At 44.0% G+C, this 22,852-nt stretch overlaps 1 protein-coding gene across 4 annotated transcripts in view; it reads right to left on the reverse strand.

Annotated features, from left to right (window-relative positions):
- The window catches only part of ADAMTS12 (ADAM metallopeptidase with thrombospondin type 1 motif 12), a 369,738-nt gene that overhangs the window by 332,235 nt on the left and 14,651 nt on the right, over positions 1–22,852 (reverse strand). For all 4 annotated transcript variants that reach the window (XM_082382159.1, XM_082382157.1, XM_082382160.1 and 1 more), the window contains exon 2: positions 21,776–22,137. In XM_082382159.1, the coding sequence (XP_082238285.1) occupies positions 21,776–22,137 (362 nt within the window). The remainder of the gene's footprint in view (positions 1–21,775; positions 22,138–22,852) is intronic.

Here is a 22,852-nt window from a genome sequence, read left to right on the forward strand (position 1 = left end):
AAACTTATTAAGAAGTTTAAAAGTTGTATACAATAGAGAGTATGATATAAAAACTATCATTTACTAAGAACACTGAAATGCCACAATTAAATTAGATCAGTACTTGTGGTTCAGCTTAACATCTCTCATTTTTTTTAAAGAATTGTCATGAAAAATCACATTGCATTTTAATTACTCTCCACAACATCGCCACAGAAATGCTCACACAGAAATTCCCCCGATGCCTCATGGGGACTCACACGGGTGTCTAGACTTCCACGATGAGGAAAGACTACACAAATTTAGAAAATATGAAGCAATGGAGTCATCTTTCGAGAGTCTGAAGGATTAAAGATGTTCAGTCACAAGAACTGTGTCAACTACATTGTTTCTTAGACCCCATCAGCCAGACTCAATGGAGTCAAAGGATAAAAAAGAAAAAATTTTAAATAGAAAATGACAGTATCAGAGGAGAAGGCAAGAAAAGAAAAGGGAAGCAGAATGCAAACAAAGAGAATTGTGGAGAACAAAGGTATTAGAGGAGGAGAAGAAACTGGGGAGAGGAGGGAGGGAGAAAGGAAGAAGCAGAAGCGGGGGAAAGATGGCGAGGGAGAGGAGGACTGGGGAGGGGATGAGGGCACAGAAATGTGTAGGAGGAAAAAGGAGAGAAGAAGAGCTTACCACAGAACACGGAAGGTCATTTCCTAAGAGAAGATGTGTCCCTAAACCAGACGATTGACTGACACACTTGGAAAGATAGCATGGTTGCAGTAACTTCCTCTTCTTCTGACTGAAAAACAACTGGACTCAGAATGTGCCAACGCTGACGTTAACCTGACAAGCTACCCCAACTGAGTCCAACCTCCCTCAACTGCAGTTCCCTCATCTATAAAGTGAAGCTCCTACAACAGGTCTTTTCAAACTTGACTCTTCTGTGATTTAAAAAAAGGCAGAACAGTGCCAAGACTAAGACCACAGGAACAGGAAGTCAGCTGCTTCAATCTCCTCTCGACGTGTGCCCTTTAGAAAGCCACTTAACTTACTTGTGCCTCAGTTTCCTTGCCTAGAAATGGGAGGTGATGATAATATTTACCTGTAGGGTTCTAGCAAAGATTAAGTCAGAATGGAGCCTGGTCGGAAGAGTGAACTATCTATTGGCAGAGATCTTTTATTCCAAATTTCAAGTATCCACTAATCCATATGGGGCGTGTGGGCTAACCATGTTTTAGATCAGAAGTTTGCTGCCTGCTCTTGTTAGACGTTTTACAGTCACACTAATTGGCACGTGCTCTTCCCAAGTCTACACATTATTGAGTCACACTGAGGCAAGGTGCTTCCCATTCTTTAGAGGATCCCAAGCCAGTCTCCCTGACGTGTGATTGGTTGGTCCCCTGGCTCCAACCTTGGGAGGGAACAAGAGAATGGATGTCTGCACTCCATGCTGAGGGAAGCGGACGGGACAGGGGGTTCCTTGCTCGGTTCCTACTGAGGTCAAGCTTCTCACCTCCTAGGTTTGACTATCTGGCCACTTCAAACCCCCTTCTGCAAATACTGTGCTCTCCCGTCCCTATCTCCACCATCTTGCTCATTCAGAAAGGTTGTATAAAGCTCTTTATTGAAACACAAGCAGTAAAAACATAATAACTTAGCCCTGCTGCCCTGCTTTTGTCCACCCTTTTAGGTTCACTATAAATAAACCACAGTATTTTGCTTGGTACTTTCATGCAATGGGAAGAAGAAAACTCTCCTGCATTTCAATAGGGTCGAATAAAGTGACTAGCTGTGAGGGAGAAAGATAATACAAAACAAAGATGGCTTTGGCATTAAAGAATTCAAAGCTATTTTCCTAAATGTAGTTTGATGAAAAGATGATTTTTTTCTAAGCAAACCCCTAATTCCCCATTCACTGACATTCCTGTATGGATCCTAAGTGGGTAACATCAGCAGAAAGATGCCAAACTTTGATGAAGGAATAAGTGACCTGGAAAGGTGTTACTTAATTTATTTTCTCTAAAGCTTTACAAAAGCAGCGAGATCCAGGTCCGGGACTCAAAAGATTAGCATGGCCTATTTTATTCCTTTTCTTTCTTCACCTCTGTCTTTATAAGAGCTTAATTTGGGGCTTCCCTGGTGGCGCAGTGGTTAAGAATCCACCTGCCAATGCAGGGGACACGGGTTCGAGCTCTGGCCCGGGAAGATCCCACATGCCACAGAGCAACTAAGCCTGTGCACCACAACTACTGAGCCTGCGCTCTAGAGCCCTCAAGCCACAACTACTGAGCCCAAGTGCCACAACTACTGAAGCCTGCACACCTAGAGCCCGTGCTCTGCAACAAGAGAAGCCACGACAATAAGAAGCCCGTGCACCGCAACAAAGAGTATCCCCCCACTCACCGCAACTAGAGAATGCCCGCGCACAGCAATGAAGACACAATACAGCCAAAAAAAAAAAAAAAAGAGCTTAATTTAAGACATAACAATGCTCATACCCTAGGGTCCCACTGCAGTGTTCAAATTCCTCTCCCCTCACTAGCCATGAACTGGCAGGTTTCCTACCCTCTCCCTTGCCTCAGTTTCTTCACCCCACCTTTGAACTGATCGTGGTTCAGTGTGGCATTTTCAGAGCTCAGGATCAGGGACCCAATAGCCTGGGTTTAATCACCACTCAGCTGCTTACTAAATGCAGAAACTCAAGCAACTGACTTAACTTCTCTGTGCCTCGGTTTTTTCTTCTGAAGAGTGGAGATTATCATAGTACCACCTCATAGATTTGTGGTTAAGGTTAAATGAAATAAAGAGGTAAAGCACCTAGAATAGTGCCTGACACACACAGTCAAGCGTTCAAGCTGGTAATAGTCCTAGTAATCACAGTATCGGCTCTCTGCCCAAGACCCCAGGAATGCAGTGGCCTTCCTGCAGCCCTGGTCCTCTGCACGCTGAGACTCTGGATCCCCAAGGCCAACCAGCAGGGGTAGCAACGATCTTCAGCCCGCAGACGCAGCCTCTGTCCAGTTTCTCATCCAGCCAGTGTATCCGCCTCAAGCCCCCAGCTACCAAGGCCTGTGGTTTAATGCAGAGGTTCATGAGGCTAGAAACTTCCATGTCTGCTAATCTGAGCTGCCTCCACGCCCAGTCCTGGCATGCTCGCCTAGTCTTCGTGGCTCGCCTTCAGCACAGTCTCTTGGTTCATAGGCCAGCACTGGATTTTCACGGGCAACTCCAGACTACTCAGCCAGGCCCTGATACCCACAGCCCTTATCAGTTCTGACCAGGGTTCAGAGGCTCCGGGCACTGCTGGAGCTCCTTCACTTCCTGTCCCCCAACCTCACACTCTCTGCGTCTTCTCCCACCTTCACTTCCACCCTCCCTGTGTTAGCAGAAGGGATCAGACGCTGGTGTCTGGCATCTCCGTGGCCACTGGCAGCCCGGCTGCACCCCAAGCCCTTGTCCTGAACATTCTCTGCCTGCACCTTAGCTGCGCCCCGTGAGCAGGGAGCCGTACATCACCTGCAAGAAGGAGTAGCTGGCCGGCCTCGTGGGCGCCACGCTGGCCTCCAGCCTAACCTGCCGCTGCATGCCCAAGGGCGCGCGGAGGAGGGAGGTCTGGAGCCGTCTTGAGCCCCGCCCCTACCAGGCCAAGCACCTCTTTGTCCTCGAAATCTAAGAGAAGATGCGGCAGGGGGAGACCTTGGTCCAGGCTGGGGACAGCCCCCAAGTGGACGCATGTCCCTCAGGGGCCAAGGTTCCACGGGAGCTGGAGCTGGGGAGAGAGGGGCGCAGCCACGAGCAGCGGCTGGAGCGCATCCTCCAGAGGGGGGCCCTGGAGGAGTTACCTGAGACGGACTTCTGCTGTTGTGCAGGCATCATGAAAGCAACAGCCCAGAGAGCAGGACACGCAGCCCCGAGACCTACGCCGGCCGATCTGCATAGGGACTCTGCGCACGCGCTCTGCGCATGGGCGCTGCGGAGGGTAGGAGGGACGTCGGATTCAGTTTCAGGCGAGCATCTCCAAGGCCGTGCGATGCGACCTGCTGCAGCCCCGGCCCAGGCCAGACGCCCCCGAGGTCCACACCAGACACTCCCGTCCACGCCTGACACCCCTGCTGCATGCCCGATGCCCCGTGTCCACGCCCAATACCCCGGCATTGTTTTCTCTCGGCTAGAAAATGTACAAAAGCACAGACACCCTCAAAAAGTCATTATAAAAATCACACCTTTAAAAAGTAAAAAAAAAAAAATTAAAAATTAAAAATTCCCAACTAAGGCAAAGTCGTCTTCTCACTGTGCGCTGAGTCTTGGACCCCGTTATTTCCTCCGGGTCCATGGTTCATCAGCTGTCCTCTCTCTGTATGGTCAACCTCTGGCTCCTGGTGCCTTCTCTTAAGTCTCTCCCAACTTCCAAAAAGAAAAGTCAGTTCACACATAACCCTTTCTTTCTCTCTGTCCATTGACGTGTATTTTTCTTTCCTTCAGGAAGAGTTGCCTACAGTTGGAGATTCATTTCCTCCTATTCACTGTTCTGTGTAATACACTGTGGTTTCTGCCCTCCCCACATCACTGTTCATGCTCACCACGACATTCCAGACCCTGACACCTCTTCATTTTCCTCTTACCCCACCCCCTTCCTGACTCCTTAATCTTCTTACACACCTGGATAGCCCGGTGAAGAGAATTAACAACATGCATGCATCAGATAATCCTGTCATGCCCCTTCAACCATCTCTCAGCAATGCTTCTCCATTGCCAGAACAAAAGAATTATGATTTTACTTTGTTAGGACATCTAGGGATAGAGGCCCAATAGCTAATTGGATAGGTTCATGTGTAAGTCACAACAGAGAGAAAATATCGGGTGATCCTAAGCACAGAAATGTAATGTGTTCTCCTCGTGCCCTTTCAATCTCCATCTCCCTTTACTGATTCCCATTCTTCCTTTTCAGTGCTTACATAAATTTAAGGGTGCTTTACTTAGGGATATATTTCAAGTTATACAGCTGAATCGATGGTCAAATAGAATTCACTTTGGGGATGGCTCCAGTATAAGTAAACTTACAGGGTTGCACCTACCCACAAAGGGAGGGTTAACAAAAGTATGTCTCCATCTCATAAAAGCTTTTTAGAGCAAAAGGAATTTAAAACAGGAGTTGTCCACACTGCGATTTTTAAACAGAGCTTTCACACTGAAACTAGCATAAAACGTACTTAATATCCACAGTGCTTCCTAAAGAACTCTTGAGAAAACTCCAGGGGCAGCTGGAAAAACACAGGGAAATAGGAAGCAGGCATGGTGCCAGGACCTGGGGCAGCTAAGCCCTGTAACATTTGGTGGAGGGGCCCTGCAGATGACACATATAAGGACAGAAGATCCCAAGATACCAAGACAGTGGGCCTAACACCAAGAGCCAGGGTAACAGTGAGGTGTGAACACTAAGGATGGAAGCAAAGGCCAGGACAGCTACCAAAGGCACAGCCACACTTGGTGGGCACACAAGAAATACCAAGGAAGAACTGGGAATCTGTGACCAACCCAGCATGGGGTCACAGAATATCTGAATTGGAAAGGTATTTGGTGATCACCGAGACAAACATGGTCAAATTACAGACAAGGTGCCCTTCTCTCTCCTTACTCTCTCTCTACTCTTCTCTTCCTGAACAATTCAGTTCTAAAGCCCTTAAGTAGGGCAGAGTAAAGTAGGCACCTGCAGGGCTGGGGTAAGGAGGCTGGAGGCGCAGGGAGAGATTGCGGTGGAGCAGAGCAGAATGTCAGTGCCCGAGCAGAGTGAAAAGGATACCTGGGCAGGAGTGATGCATAATGCATCCATGTTGATGGAGAAGTGGTACAGTGCTGAGTTTCAGAGCCTAAACAAAATGAGGTGACAACCCCACAGGGAGACAGCCTAGCTAGGAAAGCAAAGCCCAGCGGGTTGGCATGCGGGTCAGAGCCCAAGCAGGGTGAGGAGGGCACTCACATGAGGCATCTGGGGGTAGCCAGCATGGAATGGAAGAGGCCAGTTCAGGTAACAAGGGCGTCCACACAAGAAAGGAGGTGGCCGTAGCAATGAGAGCAATGGGATATTGCTTATAAAGAGGGGGACTGATCAAATGAGTAAACATGCAAAGAATAATGGGAACCAGTTTTGTCATGGTCAGAGAAGATAGTTTTACAAATTTGGAAAGAGAGAAAACTAGAAGAAATCCTATTGTTGGACTAGAATTGAATGTATTGATGTAAATTCATAATTTTCTATATGTATAGATAGATGAATAACTATAGATGTGACTGTGTGTTTTGATTTACACACATGTATGCATGTGGACATACATATTCCATTGAGTGGGCCTGGAACAGCAACGCCCAATACCAGTGAGCACATCTAGTGCCCAGATCTTTGCTTCTACATACCGCTCTTCAGGAGAGGGAGAAAAAGTTCCCTGACAAAATGACTGATTTTAGGGCTGGGAACATACAAGATGAGCCTAGAACATCTCACTGTACCCCAAAACAACAGAGTGCTCAAATAGCGACAGGTCAAGTCAAAAGGACACAGAAGCCGGCTAGAAGGACTTCCACTGACCAAATTGAGACAATTGAGCATCACAGTAAATAGTGATTTATTAGTATGCACACAAGTTCATACTAATATAAATAAATGAATGGACAAATTGAAAGTCTATGAGAAAGAGAATGTTTACATAGTTTCAAAGTTTTCTTTTCCCCCTAAATATTTATTAATCAGAGAGAGTAAAAAGACGTTCTCTCTGCTTTCCAGCCACACCCCTTTCTTGCAGTTCCTCCAAGGGGCTTCCTTTGCTCCTTCCTGCCCCATGGCCTGTACACATGTTCCAGAAATGCTGTCTTCTACTTTTTTCTCCCATTTGTCCTTCAAACTCAGATTAAAAATTATCTTCTCATGGAAGCCTTCTCCAAAATCCCAGACCTCACTGTGTCCCTCCTTTATATGCTCCTATAGCATTCATAGCACTTATGAACATCCGAATTATATGTTTACAATTAGTTATCTAATATCTAATACCAACAGCTAGGCACAATGACATCATTCTGATACGGTGGACATTTATTAATGGTAGCAGTAAGATGCTGATATTTGCACTTCTCCATATAAGCATTCGCTGTGGAATGTTCCCAAGGTGGACATTGACAAAATGCACAGAGGACCTATAGAGAATAGTCAAGGGGTCCCTTACTGCACCTAGCTGTCAAACCCAACTCCTTGAAGCAAGCTACAGTCACAGGCTTAAAATGCAGATCTTCTGGCTCCAAGTTCAGAGCTTGGCCCTACTATGCCACAAGGCTCCAGCTCTGGTTTGGGAATTCCACGGTGCCTAATTTACATGCAACTTCTGTTCTCCACAGAGACATTGAGATTTTAAAAGTCTACAGTAAGAATTTTCTTCCTTTTTAAGGCAGTTGATAGGTTATACTATTCAACCTTTAAAGGAAGTATACAAACGGCCCACAGGTATATGAAAAGATGTTCAACATCATTAATCATCAGGGAAATGCAAATCAAAACCACAATGAGATATCAACTCACATCAGTCAGAATGGCTATTATCAAAAAAAAAAAAAACTAACAAGGTTGGGGAGAATGTGGAGAAACTGGAACACTTATACGTTGTTGGTGGGAATGGGAAACAGTGCCACTGCTTTGGAAAATAGTATGGCTATTCCTCAAAAAACTTAAAAATAGAACTACCATATGACCCAGCAATCACACTTCTGGGTAGATATCCAAAAGGAATGAAATCAGGATCTCAAAGAGGTATCTGCACTCCCACATGCCTTGCAGCATTATTCACAAAAGCAAAAACATGGAAATAACCCAAATGTTCATCAATGGATAATAGACAAAGAAAATGTGATATATATATATATAGAGAGAGACACACACACACACATACATGCACACGCACACACACACACACACACCACCATGGAATAATATTCAGCCTTTAAAAAGAAGGAAATCCTACCATTTGGGACAACATGGATGGACCCTGCATGGTAAATGATAGTATGTTAGTGATCATAAGTACCTTGGCCACAGACCAGTCACAGTGTCAGTGGTCCTGAGTTCTATGAGATCATGGAAATTGTTCAGCCTTCATTTCACAGACAAGGAAGCTGGAAGCTTGAGGAATTAAGGGACTTGCCTCAGAGCTCCTGAGAGCCAGGAGCAGTCAGACATAAAGTAGAGGTTTTTCAACTCCAAGTCCAATGTTTTTGATTAATAAAATACTCTTCTTAAACCTACATCACAGTGGACTGGACTAGAGATTGAATTAAAAGGGAAGAAAAGCCCACTTGTCAAACTTGCATCTCTTTATTAAAACAGTTGAACGGAAACAGAATTAACCAGTAAAAGACTGAATCATTTCCAGAGCAAGGATGTAAAGCATTTATCAGTAGATCTCAAATCCTTTCCTGTTCATTTGTCAAGGCAAATGCCACCACAACCTTCCAGAGAGAAAAGAATACCCAGTCAGAAGAGAAACTAGATGAGTGCCTTCTATCCATCCTCCAAGATCAGACGTGCCCTCCGCTCCAGTGCAATTTCAAACAAATGATGGTCAAGGATGTTTTACATCTTCAGCTGTAACAGTCGCTGTGATTTCATCCATCTTCTGAACCACAGCTTCAGATAAAAGTTGCTTTCTGTAGACATTCTCTATTAGCTATCTCCCTCCCTCCCCCACTCCTAATACACACGCGCGCGCACACACACACACACACACATACACAATCTGCTCCTCTACCTGCAATAAACACCAATTTGTCTGGAAACTCTGCTATAAGCAGCTCATTTCCAATGTTCTTTCTCTATCAAGTTATGTAGAGGTTGGAAAAGAGGTAAGAAATTTATATAAATTATATAAGCTAAATAACTTATGTTATATGTTATATGAGTTAAATGTATATATTTAAAATTATATATAATGTAAACATATAAAATATATAAATTATTTTCAAAGCTAAATATATATATAAGTTTTATAAGTTAAATAAGCCTTATTCAATGAACAGCTCAACCTCATGTGTTCCTTCTGCAGATGTGCTTTAAAAGATTGTAAAAATAACTAAAATACAGAAAAAGCAAGAAAGAGAAAGGAAAGCCAAAGGGAAAGCCCAGAAAACTCACAACCGGGGAGGGTCGGGAGATTGGTCATTAAGAGATAAGCCGAGAATATTGGAGGATCGGAAAGAGAGAAGTTCAGTGGTAAACTTAAAAAAAATTTTTTTTTTAATTTGCTAGAAGAAAGGAAGCCTGCTTGGAAGGAAAGTAGTGCTATCTGATGACCTAGTCAGAGACTGGAAGCTGTGCATTTTTTAATTGTGTGACTCATTCTTTGGGGCCAAAGCAGAAATCAAGTGAGGAAAAAATTTCCAGAGAAAAATCTGTCTGTAAACAGGGTGGCGGGTGGTCAGGGGAGGGTGGATTGGTGAAGGGGGGAGTCAATGACATGAAATGGGACCGTTTAGTATGAACTTTTGTAACTGATAAATCTGTTTCTCAGAATAGCTTACGGTCATCCAAGCCAATTTCACTGCAGAACCATGAAGGAACTGCAATGAGAATGTGTGGTCTGGAAGTCAAAGAAGCTGGGTCTGGAGGGAAGCACTGGTGTAGTGCTCACTCTTTTTAAGTGAACTCCTGGATTACCTCAAGCAGGGAAATCAGCAAATCCAGCAACATACACCATTGGGGAATCTCAGTTCATTTTTTTAATGGGTTTGTTTAGAGGAAGATTTTCAGTTTTTGACTATTTGTAAAGCCTTAAAAGCAAATAACCAGGTATAATCTATGAAGAAGGCAAACAGGACAACTGTGGTGTTAACAAATGGTTACGGAGAAGTGGAAAGAGAAACATATGCACACTTCCTCTAAGGCCCCAATGTATTTAGTCAAGGATATAGAACTTAATGGAAGTAAGGTGGCCAGGCCCAGGAGCAGAGGCCGTGTCTCCTGTCCCTGTGGTCTAGGGGGTGCGCTGCTGTAAGTGGTCCTCTCTGCATGGAGAGTGTCCTCCCAGAGCTGAGAAAGGAGCCCCGTTCTTGCTTTGCCTTTTATACCTAGACTTTCACAAACATTCTGGAAAATGCCACACTTATAATCTCTTAAGGGAATATTTATAAACTTCAAGGTCTCCTCATTCTTAACCCAAACTTAACATCAACAAGGCTCCATCCCTTTGGGAAGGGGGCGAAAGTCTAAACAGTATCAGTTGTTATTGTCTCTCCCAGCCTTCCAGGGCCCAGAAAGCTTGTCTCTTCTCAACAGTTTAGATGAAGACACAGAAACAAGAGATTGCTACTTAGCACAGGCACCAGAGAGATGAGAATGAAAGAGCCTGAGAACCACCAGACGTTGTTCTGGTAAGAGTTGCCATGCCAAAGACACGGGCTCTAACATAACAAAACACTGCAGAGGACAGAAGAGCAGCAAAGGATGGCAATGGGTACACCTGACCACTATAACCCATCTTATTTGGCTCCCAGGGTCACATGTACCTTCTCAGTCTTTTTCTGGGTCACATTATCTAAGATTCCTCTTCCATCCTTTCACTCATCGACACCGATTAGAATAGCAGCATCCCCCGCCCACCGCTTCTGTGCATCCTTAGGCATTTGAGCAAACAATTTGCCAAGAGGATGCAATATGTAAAAGACTGAACTCGAAAAGAATTAGGGAAGCTGGGTTTGATGGGCCAGTGCCTGTCAAATTTTAATGCACATACAAATCCCATGGGGATCTTGTTAAGATTTAGGTTCTGATTCAGCAGGTGAGAGGGGTAGGATCTGCGAACCTGCATTTCTAACAGGCTCCCAGGTGGTACTCATTCTGCTGGTCCATGGGCCACACATTTAGCTGCAAGGACCCAGCCCACTCAAATAAGAGACCCAAAGGGGCAAAGGATCCCATCTAAGGTTACATCGTTAGTAAGTATTGAGCTTGGACTTGAACTCAGTTCCTGTGACTCCCAAATCCAGTGGGACTGCTCCATGAGAAAAATATGCCATCTCCCCCGACTTGGCTGTGTCTCTCCGACATGGGTTATATGGTGGTTAAAATTAAATCAGTCCTATCACCCTGAAAGATCATCTCCAAAAATCAAGTTAAAATGTTTTTTTCAATTACAAAACCTAAAACCCAGGCCTCCTGTTTTCTCATTTTTCAACGTCCTTATTAACATCTGTCAGTCAATGGAGACATTTTTGAAAAGAACCAGATCTTTCCAAAAGCTAATATTTAAGCTCCCTTGACCTATGATTCATGCTGGATCAAAAAAGAAGAGAAATATTAATATATGAACATCTAGTAAGAAACTCTGGACACCTAATCTTCAGTCTCCGTAATGAAAACAGAAATGAGATTCAAAGTAAAGTCTCCAGAGAGGAGAGGAGTAACGTCTCTATTCTGCACTTGTGTGGACCCGCCAGTAAGCCAAGTAATTAGCCTGATAATAAACGGAACATCCAGCCGCTCACCTCCCGTCACAGCTGAGGGTCATTCCTCTCCTGGACCTATGGTCCACTGATTCACAATCAGTGCTTCTTGAACTACTGATTCTTCAGGTCTCTCTCTCACTTTCAATCTGTCAAGCTGGGAACTCACAAAATGAACCTGATGAATTGAAAAATAAGCAGAAAGACAAAAAGGGAGAGAAGTGGGGGGGAAACGCTCATATTTATGAGCCTGTAACACAAGCATCAATAGTGAGGAGAGGAATCTCCCGCCTGCTAGAGGCCCCGTTCCAAAGTCTCATGTCTGAGTAAGCATGGGTCTTTCCAGGCAACCCCCAAAGGTCAGGGGTCACGGAGAATTCCTCGGCCTGGGAGCAGAGTTAGGAGATACACAGAGCATTTCTTTCCCTCCCCCTGGCGAGGAACAACAACCTCTGACACACAGGCACCTCGCAACTCAAATGAGTGCTTTCTGCAAATAAGCCACCAAGTTCCACATCGGGAGCAAGGCAAGAAGCCACGCTGAGAAAGTTTTCCCACACAGCTCTGCCAGCGGGTTTCATTCCTCAGCTACATCACCCCAAGCTTCAGCTGAGTTCAAGAACGAGAGGGCAGAAACGGTTGCATTTTTTGATTGTATGTTAAAGGAACCAGCAGGGCTTTCCATCTGGGCCAAGAACTCAACAGCGCTCGAGGGAGTGACACGGTATAAAGTATATCCCTCTCAATAGAGGCACCATCATAAAGCAGAGACTTTTAAACGTCACTAATCTCATTTGTAGCATTCACATAGCAAAACGCAGAGAACACTTCATTCTTGCATTTTTGGACATCAGAACGTAACAAAATTTAAACTGTTAAAATTATTGTAATAGCCCATCCTAGCAAAAACTGATACCTTGCAGGTTAGAAGCTGGAAAATGATTCCAAAGTTCCATACTGTCCTGCATCCGAAGATTGAATTTCTTTTCAGAGTATCCCTTCCATTTGTTCTGGTGACAAAGATTAAAATTCTATTCACTTCAATGTGAAGATGGCTAAGCAAAGAAAGAAAAGGATGCCTTCAAACATGACTCTTGGGTATATATTTCAGCAGAAATGTTTCACTGCAGTTTTGGGTGTCTGTATGGGAGCAACGTTTTTTCTCTACACATATTTATAGAAACTGAGCCTTTATGTATCAATAATTGTTTCTTCTTGAGAAGACCCCCCTCCCTTGTGTTCCAGCTCAAGCAGTTGTTCACTAGAGATCAGTAGCAAAGACCCCCGAGTTTCAGGAAATAGAACAGACTTGTTCTTTACCTTGAAGCAAAGGGGAGATTGGGAAAGGCACTCGGTCAGGACTTGCTGCAGCTCAGTGGAAAAGGATCTGTTACTAATGCACACACCCCCCATCTCTCCACACTGTTATTTGAAACTGAATACCTCAGGCTTTGGGAAACACACCAGCCGTGGATTGTTGTGTTCTCCTGTGATTGTCAGTTGGGGGCCACAGAGCCAAGTCCTATGGGAAGGGGGCTCCAGGGCTACTGCAGTAGCACACATTTGTGCAAATTGCAAGACGGGGCAGTTGCAGGGGAGGCAGATGAAATTTTAACAGATGCCCCCTCCAGACAGATGAATTTAAAAGGTACCGCATCTAAGTAGACAAATTACAAAAAGATGCTCCTCTTTGAGCAAAGGGATTATAAAAATACCCCTTTCCCTCCTGGAGCCAGGACATGGTTCGGCTGGCAGAGCCTGAGATGGATTTCAGCCCCAACTGGTCCCCTGGATGGGGTACCTTTGTAGGGTTTGTAACGCACAAACTGCCCGGTGGGACCCAGCACCTTAAGGTTGGGCATCCCTCTGAAGAAAGTAGATATTCCTTGAAAGAAACTCCTGGAAAGGAGAACTAGAAACAAAGGTGGGCCTGAGGCTAGGGTGGGGGAAATTTCCTCCTTTCCCAGCGGCCTCATGATTGGGCCCAGGCCTCAGGAGAGAACTATGTTTCGGTGCATCCCTTACCTGGAGATTGCTGTAGGGTGATTCTTGCTACACAAAGAAAGCCCAAGTGCTTGGTTAGAGATGCTTTTGAAGTTCAGCCTAGGCTCTAAGCACAGCCAAGGTGAGTAGCAGTTTTAGGTTATTATTTGTGTTGTACTTCTCTTCCTTTTACATGCAAACCTTCAAAGAAATCTTGCTGAAAATTATAGTTTGGACGCTGATGTGTTTTGCAGAACTAAGGAAAGGCCTGAATGAGACGCAGAAGAGAATAGCAAAGTTGATTGCTGTGTCCCCTTGCCAAAGTCAGCATGATGGTGGCAGTCACCATGCTTGCAGAGTGATAGACCCAGGAGGATCTTGTAGCAGAGGTAACATCACCCAGCCATGATGGGGAGCCAGCACCCTGGGAACCCATCAGAAGTGGCTCAGGGAACATTTAAGCAGACTGCATCCTGGAGTTCAATAGATGGCATTCAAGCCATTGCTTGGGTAGCTGAGGAACTATAATCTCATTGTGAAGCCACAGGCTGGGAGGGTCTACAGAAACTTGGAGCAGTATAAAGACTAAATACTGAAATAAGCACATCCATTCAACCACTATTTACTGAGTGTTTATTATGAAACATAGCTTAACATGTGCAAACAAGACAGGGTGAGAGGAAGAAAAGTTAAGCAAAAAAGAGAAGAAAATATCAGGTATTGTAGGTTTTTTAAAAAATAAAATAGGCAATGCGATAGAATACCAGAGGAGTGTAGACTTTGTGTAGTCAGGGAAGACCACAAGCTGGGATCTGAAAGACAGAAGAAGAAGAAGGAGCAGCTAGCTATGTAGAAATCCGAGGGAAGAGTGTTCTAGGCAGAGGAAACCGTCCATGCAAAGACAATGAAGCCAGAGTGTGCCTGATACTTTGAAAAACAAAGAGACGGTCAGTGTGGCTAGAGGACTCTGCAGGAGGGCAACATGGTGGGAGAGGGGTGCAGGGAGGTGGGGCCCCCAGATCAGAGGGAGCTTTGGAAGCCAGGGCAAGTTATTTGGATTTTCTTGAGGGAGGGAGGACCAAGCATCGTGGACTTAAAACCAGTAGAAGATTTTAAGCAGAAGAATGCACTGTTCTATAAATGTGTTTAGAAGTCCAGTCTTGTCACTCTGTGAGTAATGGCTTGTAGGGAGTTAAGGGAAGAAGCAGAGGAACCACTTGGGAGGTCAATGCAATGGTCCAGAGGAGAGAGAATGGTGACTAGGACTAGGGCACGGTTTCTCAGCCTTGGAACAATTGCCATTTTGGACCATATAATCCTTTGTTGTGGGGCTGTTCTGTGCATTATAGGAAGTTTAGTAGCATCCTTGGCCTCACTAGATGCCAGACACAATCCTCCCCTCCCCTAGTGGTGACAACCCAAAATGTCTCCAGACATTGCCAAATGTCACTTGGCGGGCACAACCAGCCCTGCTGAGAATTTCTGGACTAGGGGGTTAGCTGTGGAAGTGACAAGAGTGGTAAATTCTGAATATATTAATATTTTGAAGGAAGAGCTGATAGGACTTGTTGATAAGAATAGATACAGAGTGTGAGAAAAAAAGATAAGTCAATGATAGAATAATTCCATGGGTTTTTTTTTTTTTTTCCATGGGTTTTTGACCTGGGCAACAGGAAGAATGGAGTTACCATGTACAGCAATGGGGAAGAGTGTGGGAGCAGGGAATTGAGGGTGTTGCTTTGAACACGTTAAATTTGAGATTCCTGTTAGGCATGTGGAAATGGCAAATAGACAGTTGAAGTTCCAAGAAATGTCAGAGTTAGATATACAAATATAGTAGTTAGTCACATACATATACATATACAGAGATAGAGATAGAGGATATAGATGGTAGATAGACAGACAAATAATTAGATGATTAGATTGATAGATATGATGATAGATAGATAGATAGACAGATAGATAGATAGACAGATAGACTGCAAAAGGCATGTTGGAATGAAAACAGTCACTAAAAAGAAGGTTCTTGCCACAACTTTCCAGATAGGTTGCACATTTAAAAGCTTATAAAAAGACAGTCAAATTAAAAGGGCACTGAAGTCCTTCAGACTGAAAAGAAATCATAGATCATACTACTGAGGCATAGAAACTTATGTTACACCAGGACACTCTTCTCCAAGCATGCCCTAAATCGATGAGCCAAATCTCACCTATGAATAAAATGTGGTCATCCACCAGCCCCCGTCTTTCCGTGATGGGGAGACAGTGAGGCTCAGCACAGAAGAAATTGCTATCATTCTACCAGACTAATTTAGAATCAGGAAACTTTCCAAAACAGAATATTTCAAGAATTAATATGACCAAACAAACCAGGGGAACAAAGTTGCAAAAATGGTTCACTATTTTTTTTTCCCAAAAAAATTCTCTGACCCAGAGGGGAAATAAAGGCAACTGTTGGAGTCTATTTAAGAGACTCATTCTCTACTCACACTAACTACCCTATGGGTGGGATAGGTCTGCTGCCCCACAAGGACTGCCCACCCAATGGGTGATATTATAACGGTGATGGGCTGGAAGATTTCCTGTGAGAAATGCCATCAGAGTGGGATTTAGAATTCCTCCAAAGAAGGCTATATAACTCTCACCTTGGGAAAGAAGGAGGACCAAGCATCATGGACCTTTCAGTTCCACCAGTCAACCTAGATAGGTCTCATGGGCAGAATTGGAAGAGACCTACCATGTTCATGGATTGGAAGACTAACATAGTAAATGTCAATTTCCCCAAATTAATATATAGGTTTAATATAATTCTTGTCAAAAAAAAAATCCCAGCAATTTTTTATAGTCAGATTATTCTAAAATGTATATGGAAAGGAAAAGAAGTTAGAATTACTAAAACAATTCTGAAAAAGAAGAATAAAATGGGAGCGATCAGTCTACTTGATTTCAATACTGTTTTAAAGCAATAGCAATGAAGCCATAGGAATGAAAATTCTATTGGTAGACTAGAACATAAAACTCAGAAATAGACTCACAGAAATATGTCCAACTGATTTTTGACAAGTGCAGAAGCAATTCAATAGAGGGAAGGTAGCCTTTTAAAATATGGTGCTAGAGCAATCAGACATCCATAGGCAAAAAAAAGAGAAGAAAAAGGAGGAAGGAAGGAAGGAAGGATGGAAGGGAGGGAGGGAGGGAGGAAGGGAGGAAGAAAGGGAATGAACCTTTACCTAAGTCTCACACTTTAAACAAAAGTTAACTCAAAATGATCATGAACTTAAATATAAAATGGAAACATAAGGAGAGGATGGAGGCAGGAGGGAAATGAGTGTGTCTAAAAGGACAACATGAGTGATTGTTTTGATGGTAATGTTGGGCATCTTGACTGTATCAATGTCAGATCCTGTCTATGATATTATATAGTAATTTTGAAAGGTGTTACCACTGGGGGGGAAGCGGACCTCCCTGTATTGGTTCTTACAATGGCATATGAAACTACAACTATCTCAAGATAAAAAGTTTAACTCTAAAAAATCTAAAAATAACACCTTTTCAAAATTTTAATCCATAGTTGAGCTTGAAACAAGACAGGAAATCTCAATAGACCCAAAGGGAAAGCGAAAGAGAGTTGAGTAGGAGTTGAAGTTGAATAACCCTGCTATTCAGATTAGGGGTCAGCCTTCAACTCCTCAGCAGGGCCTGGAATTGAGGCTAGGGTTTAGGATGGAGCCAAGAACTGTATTCACTTTAATAAAGACTGAGCTGAGAAATACTGTGCCTGACTGTGAGTAAAAATTAACAATATTTTTTTTACTGACTCAAGTATGCAGTCTAGATAGTGGGTGCCTAGCCCAAGCCCCTTGGTGGAAGTGGGGTACTCCATGAAGAGGCAGAACCCCAATCCTGTATCACACGTAAGTGTAGAGTCTAACACCTTGCACTATCCTCCCGGTCCAGAAATCTAAACTGAAATACGAACGGCAAACTAGCCTGCAACACATCCTGTAGGGCCCTTGGTAACAGCAAATCCAGCACCACCCCAGGGTTCTCACAGGTAACAACTCCCACCGCGGATGAATTCTGAATCTAATCGATTAAAGAATAGTTTCTCTATCAAAGAACATAGAATAAAACAAATCAACTAAACTGTTCAAAAGAAACAAATCCCATAACTTCAAAGTTTATAAAAATGTTGAGGGGAAAAGATGGTGAAAATGGTGAAGATGACAGAGGGAAAGTTGCTGAGCCAACTTTCAGAGGGGGGCTGGCCCGGTCTAAAAGCAGCTTCCAAGAGGATGGGTACCAGAGCCGTGTGAGGGGATAGTAACTGGAGGAAGGAGGTTATCCCACACCTTGTCATGGGTGACCTTTCTTGGGTCCTCAGTTTGTAACCATCTGAGTCTTCTCCAAGGGAGACTAGATGAACCTCAAATTATAGAAAACTCCAAGAGAACACAGCCTCCAACATTAGGATGACCCCGTCTGAAGCAAAGAATATGCCAGCCCTGAGCCATACGAACAAGAAGCAAATGTACTGCTCCACACAAGAGGGTTTCCTGCCTCAGAAAGCCTTCCCCAATGCCACCTCTGTCCCTAGGAGTGTTGGGAGGCTTAGAGCCAGCATATCCTAAGCCTGCCATCCTGTGAATCTGAGTGTGGGGTCATCCCTGGGTGAAAAGGAAAATAAATATCCTGGAGATCAGGCCCCAGACAACTGGCCAGGAGAAATCAGACGCAAGTCCAACCACTACCTTTTGACTAGAACCAGTGTAGATGAGCACTGTGAAATGATGGCACATGAGCAAATGAGCTTGAAGCCAGCCAGCTTGTGTGCTCACAAAAGAAACTCATTTGGCTTTTGGTGCCTTTTTTATAATCATCCATTAATTGTCCAATTATGTGGGAAAAGATCCAAAATAATCCCAGTGGACTGGTTCTCCTGGCAAAAAATCATTCAGTGATTCAGATCTAAAACTTTCCATCATCTTGGCCACCATGTAAGTCTATGAGTTCACATTTGTTTCTTTGTGCTCCTGTGCTTAGCATGAATCTGAAATCTGAATCTGAAAATGGCCACATGGTGGATCTTGCAGCTCTCTGGGGCCATTAGAAATTGCAAAGCTCCCAGTATTCTATTCCCAAGCCTGGAATAATGCTAAACAATATGCAATTTCCCTTAGAGAAAACAAGATGGAAGTAGGGAGAAATTGAGGGCAATGGTCCTCAACCCTGGCTGCATGCTAGAATCACCTGGGGTGAGTGGCTACTTTAGAGCAATATTGGCTAATACTGCTAATTAATACCCACTCACACTAATCCAGTGATTGGCAACACCTAATGCACATCAGAATCTCCTAGAGAGCTTTTAAAAATACTGATGCCTGGACTCCACCCCCCCTGACCAGTCAAATCAGAGCATCTGGAAGATGGGGTTGTGGCATGGGTACTTTTTTAAAGCTCCTTAGGTACTACTATACAGCACAGGGAATAACTATTCAGTAACTTGTAATAACCTATAATGAAAAATAATCTGAAATATATATATAACTGAATCACTTTGCTGTACACCTGAAATTAACACAGTATTGTAAATCAACTATATTTCAATTAAAAAAAAAATAAAAGCTCCTTAGTTGATCTAATGTTCAGCCTGGGTTAAGAATGACTGCCCTAGTCCAGGCCTTCTCAGACGTTAGGGAGGATCAGAATCTCCTGAAGAGGTCATTAAATCAAAGGTTTCAAATAAAGCAGTTAACAGACACCAAAAGTAGATTTGAGGTTCCCGAGGAGGAGGGGAGATGGGAGGATTGGAGAGTGACTGCTAAGGGATTTCTTTGGGGGCTAATGAGAATGTTCTAAAATCTACTGTGGTGATGGCTGCACAACCCTGTGAATATATTTAAAGCCATTGGATTGTACACTTTAAGTGGGTAAATTGTATGTATGTGAATTATATCTCAGTAAAGCTGTTAAAACACACTCACATAGGTTTCTGCCCACCCCCAGAGATTCTGATGCACTGGTTCTGAAGTGGAGCCCACGAATTTGCCTTTTTAATGAAATCCCAGGTGATGTTGATTCTGTGAAGTCACAGACCAAACTGCTCTAGGCCACAGAAAGGCAATGGCATTTAAACTGTCTAGGATTTTATGAGCACGATAACGGTTTATGAATGGTTAACGGTTAATGTTATATGTGGGTTCCCCCATCAGTGTTCTCTGGAGCAGTGTGGCTTTTGCATGTTTGTTTCGTGGATCACTTCACTCCTATGTGCCTGTCCTTCTAGAACAAGGGCTCTTTCTTCTGTTACCCTAGTCGTAGAGGATCAGGTGACACTGATGCTTCCAGGGTTGTCTCATAGAAATGAAAGCAGAAATTGCAAAGGGAAAATGTGATATGAACCCAGAGGAAACCCAGAGGATTAGGACCATGGAACCAGGAGATATCCCCTGGTTCAACCAAGCACTGTATGAGACCCTGGGAGAAGAAGAAAAGAATAGGGCATCTTTTTTTAGTTTGTGCCATTTATGAAATGATAAATAGCTACATATGAAAATCTAGATTTACCAAAAAAAGGCAAAGCAAGACTTTCCACTTATCGTACAAAACGATTCATCCCCAGAGGTCCTTCAGAATATTGAACTTTCTTGGTACCTTTAAACTGATGTACAATGTTTTACATTAATTAAGGTGGTTAAGAATCCACCTGCCAATACAGGGGACACGGGTTCGAACCTTGGTCCAGGAAGATCCCACATGCCGCGGAGCAACTAAGCCAATGCACCACAACTACTGAGCCTGTGCTCTAGAGCCCGCGAGCCACAACTACTGAGCCCACGTGCCACAACTACTGAAGCCCACACGCCTAGAGCCCGTGCTCCGCAACGAGAGAAGCTGCCGCAATGAGAAGCCCGCGCACCGCAACGAAGAGTAGCCCCTGCTCGCCGCAACTAGAGAAAGCCCGCGCACAGCAACGAAGACCCAACGCAGCCAAAAATAAACAAACAAACAAATAAATAAATTTATTAAAAAAAAAAAAAACAGCCCAGGTACAGGTGCCAAGGCCAATGCCCAAGTCTCTGCCATAACTGTCTCCAGGACTCCGGAGCCTTTCCGCCCGCAGTCAGTCCCTAAGTACCCTTGGTTAGTGCTGGTGCCTGCCTCCTACTCCAGCATGACAAAACCTCAACATAAGTCCTAGGCATTGTTCGCCATGCAGCTGCCAGTGGGGCTGTCACTGTTGTCACTGCTAGAAGTAAGGGGGAACAAAGGGACCACTTTTTTTTTAAGGTTTAAATTTTGTAAAACAAGCTTGGTCACATTTTGAGACGCAGCACAGAACAGTTGAAAGACTCGGGCTCAAATTAACAACAGCACGGTTAAGATATTCAACATCTCCAAGTTGCATCATCTGTTAAAACATAGCTAAACTGGTGGCGGGGTGGGGGGACATCGTACAGAGGACAATGTGCATAAATCACATAATAAGCCACACATTCCAGTGCCTGGCATATTAGAAATATAAATAATAATAATAGCAGCCAATATTCATTGAGTGTCTATTATTTACTAAATACTCTTCTAAGATTTATATATATATGAATTCATTTAATTCTCACAGTACTCTATTACAGGGGTCAGCAAACTTTTTCTGCAAAGGCCAGATGGCAAATATCTGGGGCCTCGTGGCCCCATACGGTCCCTATCCTGACCGCTCAGCTCTGCTGTTGTAGGTCAAAAGCAGCCGTAGACAACATAAACACATGGGCATATCTGTGTTTCAATAAAATTTTATTTATAAAAACAAGAGGTAGTCCAGATTTGGCCTGTGGGCTGTAGTTTGCCAACCCCTGCTCTGTGAGTTGGGTGCTATCATTATCTCCATTTTACAGAGGAGAAAACGGAGGCACAAAGGAATCAACTGACAGCCCAAGGGCCCACATGAAATCTGATTATAAGCTACCCACAGTCAACAATTAGATCATAGCAGCTGCTGCCATCACCATCCCATCTGTAAGCCTCATACTCAAAAGGGGCTGGCCAGCCAGTCAGTCACCAGCACGCTCAGAGCTGCCTCAGAGGTTGAAGACCCAACTCCGATCCCCTCCTCTTCTTGCCCTGATATTCCTGGTTGAAGTTCTTCCTGGACCCTCAATGTCCTTATTCCCCGTACCACCCAGACTGATTTTAATTTTATGCATTTTCTCCCCAGCCTGTTTGGAAGCCCGTACCATGTACATCACAAGTGCTCAATTCCTATGTGTTAAATGCATCTACGAACCCACTGGCAGTGGGTGTGCAGGCCACGACAGTCAGGGACTGAGGGCAGAGAGGTAAGGGGACTCACCAGTCCATGGCAGGCACTGAGGGCTGCAGTCCCAACCCTGGTGCCTTGCTGCAGAACTGTGCCCCTGAGATGGCAGGGGGGACCCGAGGAAGCCTCCATCTTCACATGGGAGAGGTTCCCATATCTCCTCTCCACGATGTAGCTTTTGGAAAGTAATTCCTGATTGACCGTCAAGTTAAAAAACAGGTCCTTCTCCTCATGGGAAATTCTATAGTACACCCGGTCCTCTGGGCCATCCAAATCTCTCTTCTTCCTGCTGCTGGTGACAGGATGGTGCAAGCCATAAGACAGAAAATGCCCGCTCGCGTCGACTCGGACAGGAGCCACCACGTGGTATTCTGGCAGGGCCTTGACAAAATGCTCTGGAAAAAAAGGAGACACAGAATAAGCCTAAGAGATCCCTGCTGAGTCTGTGGCAAGACAAATACACCTTGTTTAGAACTTAGATTTTACCCTGTTGACTGCAAAATCCCACTGTTGAAGTGTAGAGATCGTTTCCACCATACAAACACCATCAATATCAAATTCCCCGAACAACACAAATTTACCCGAGGCTCTCTCATAGATGACAGGTGGCTGTCTGAGCTGACACCAAGACATAGCTCTGGATGTCAGATGTTTTACTGGAGACAAACTAAGACAAGAATTAATTCATGAGGAACATGGTTAGGAAAGGGGCAAGATCATTATGACAAACAGGAACATTTCAGGTCTAGAGTTCATTAATACAAATCACAGGGCTTCACTGTTTATTATAAGGAGCGTAAATGCCTCTGGAATTTCCAGTTAAGTCACGCTGGAGGAAAAATGCAAAAGCACAGTGAACTCATCATGTACACTCTGACAAACCTTGCACGGTTACAGCACAAGTGTTCTGTAATGTATCAATGAGTACTTAAAAGAACTTGGGTGTTTCTTTTTTATTTTTATAAAATATACAACATAAAATGGTAAGGGAACGTATTAGGATCAGAGGCATGGGGTCAAAATATGAAAATTGCCACTTTAAAACTGCAAGACACGCACACTTCTTCCTTCCTTCCACACACGAGAACACAGACAACTTTCGACTTCCTC

The sequence above is a fragment of the Balaenoptera borealis genome, assembly GCF_965194805.1.
Source record: "Balaenoptera borealis genome assembly, chromosome: 2".
In the NCBI taxonomy this organism is placed as follows: domain Eukaryota; kingdom Metazoa; phylum Chordata; class Mammalia; order Artiodactyla; family Balaenopteridae; genus Balaenoptera; species Balaenoptera borealis.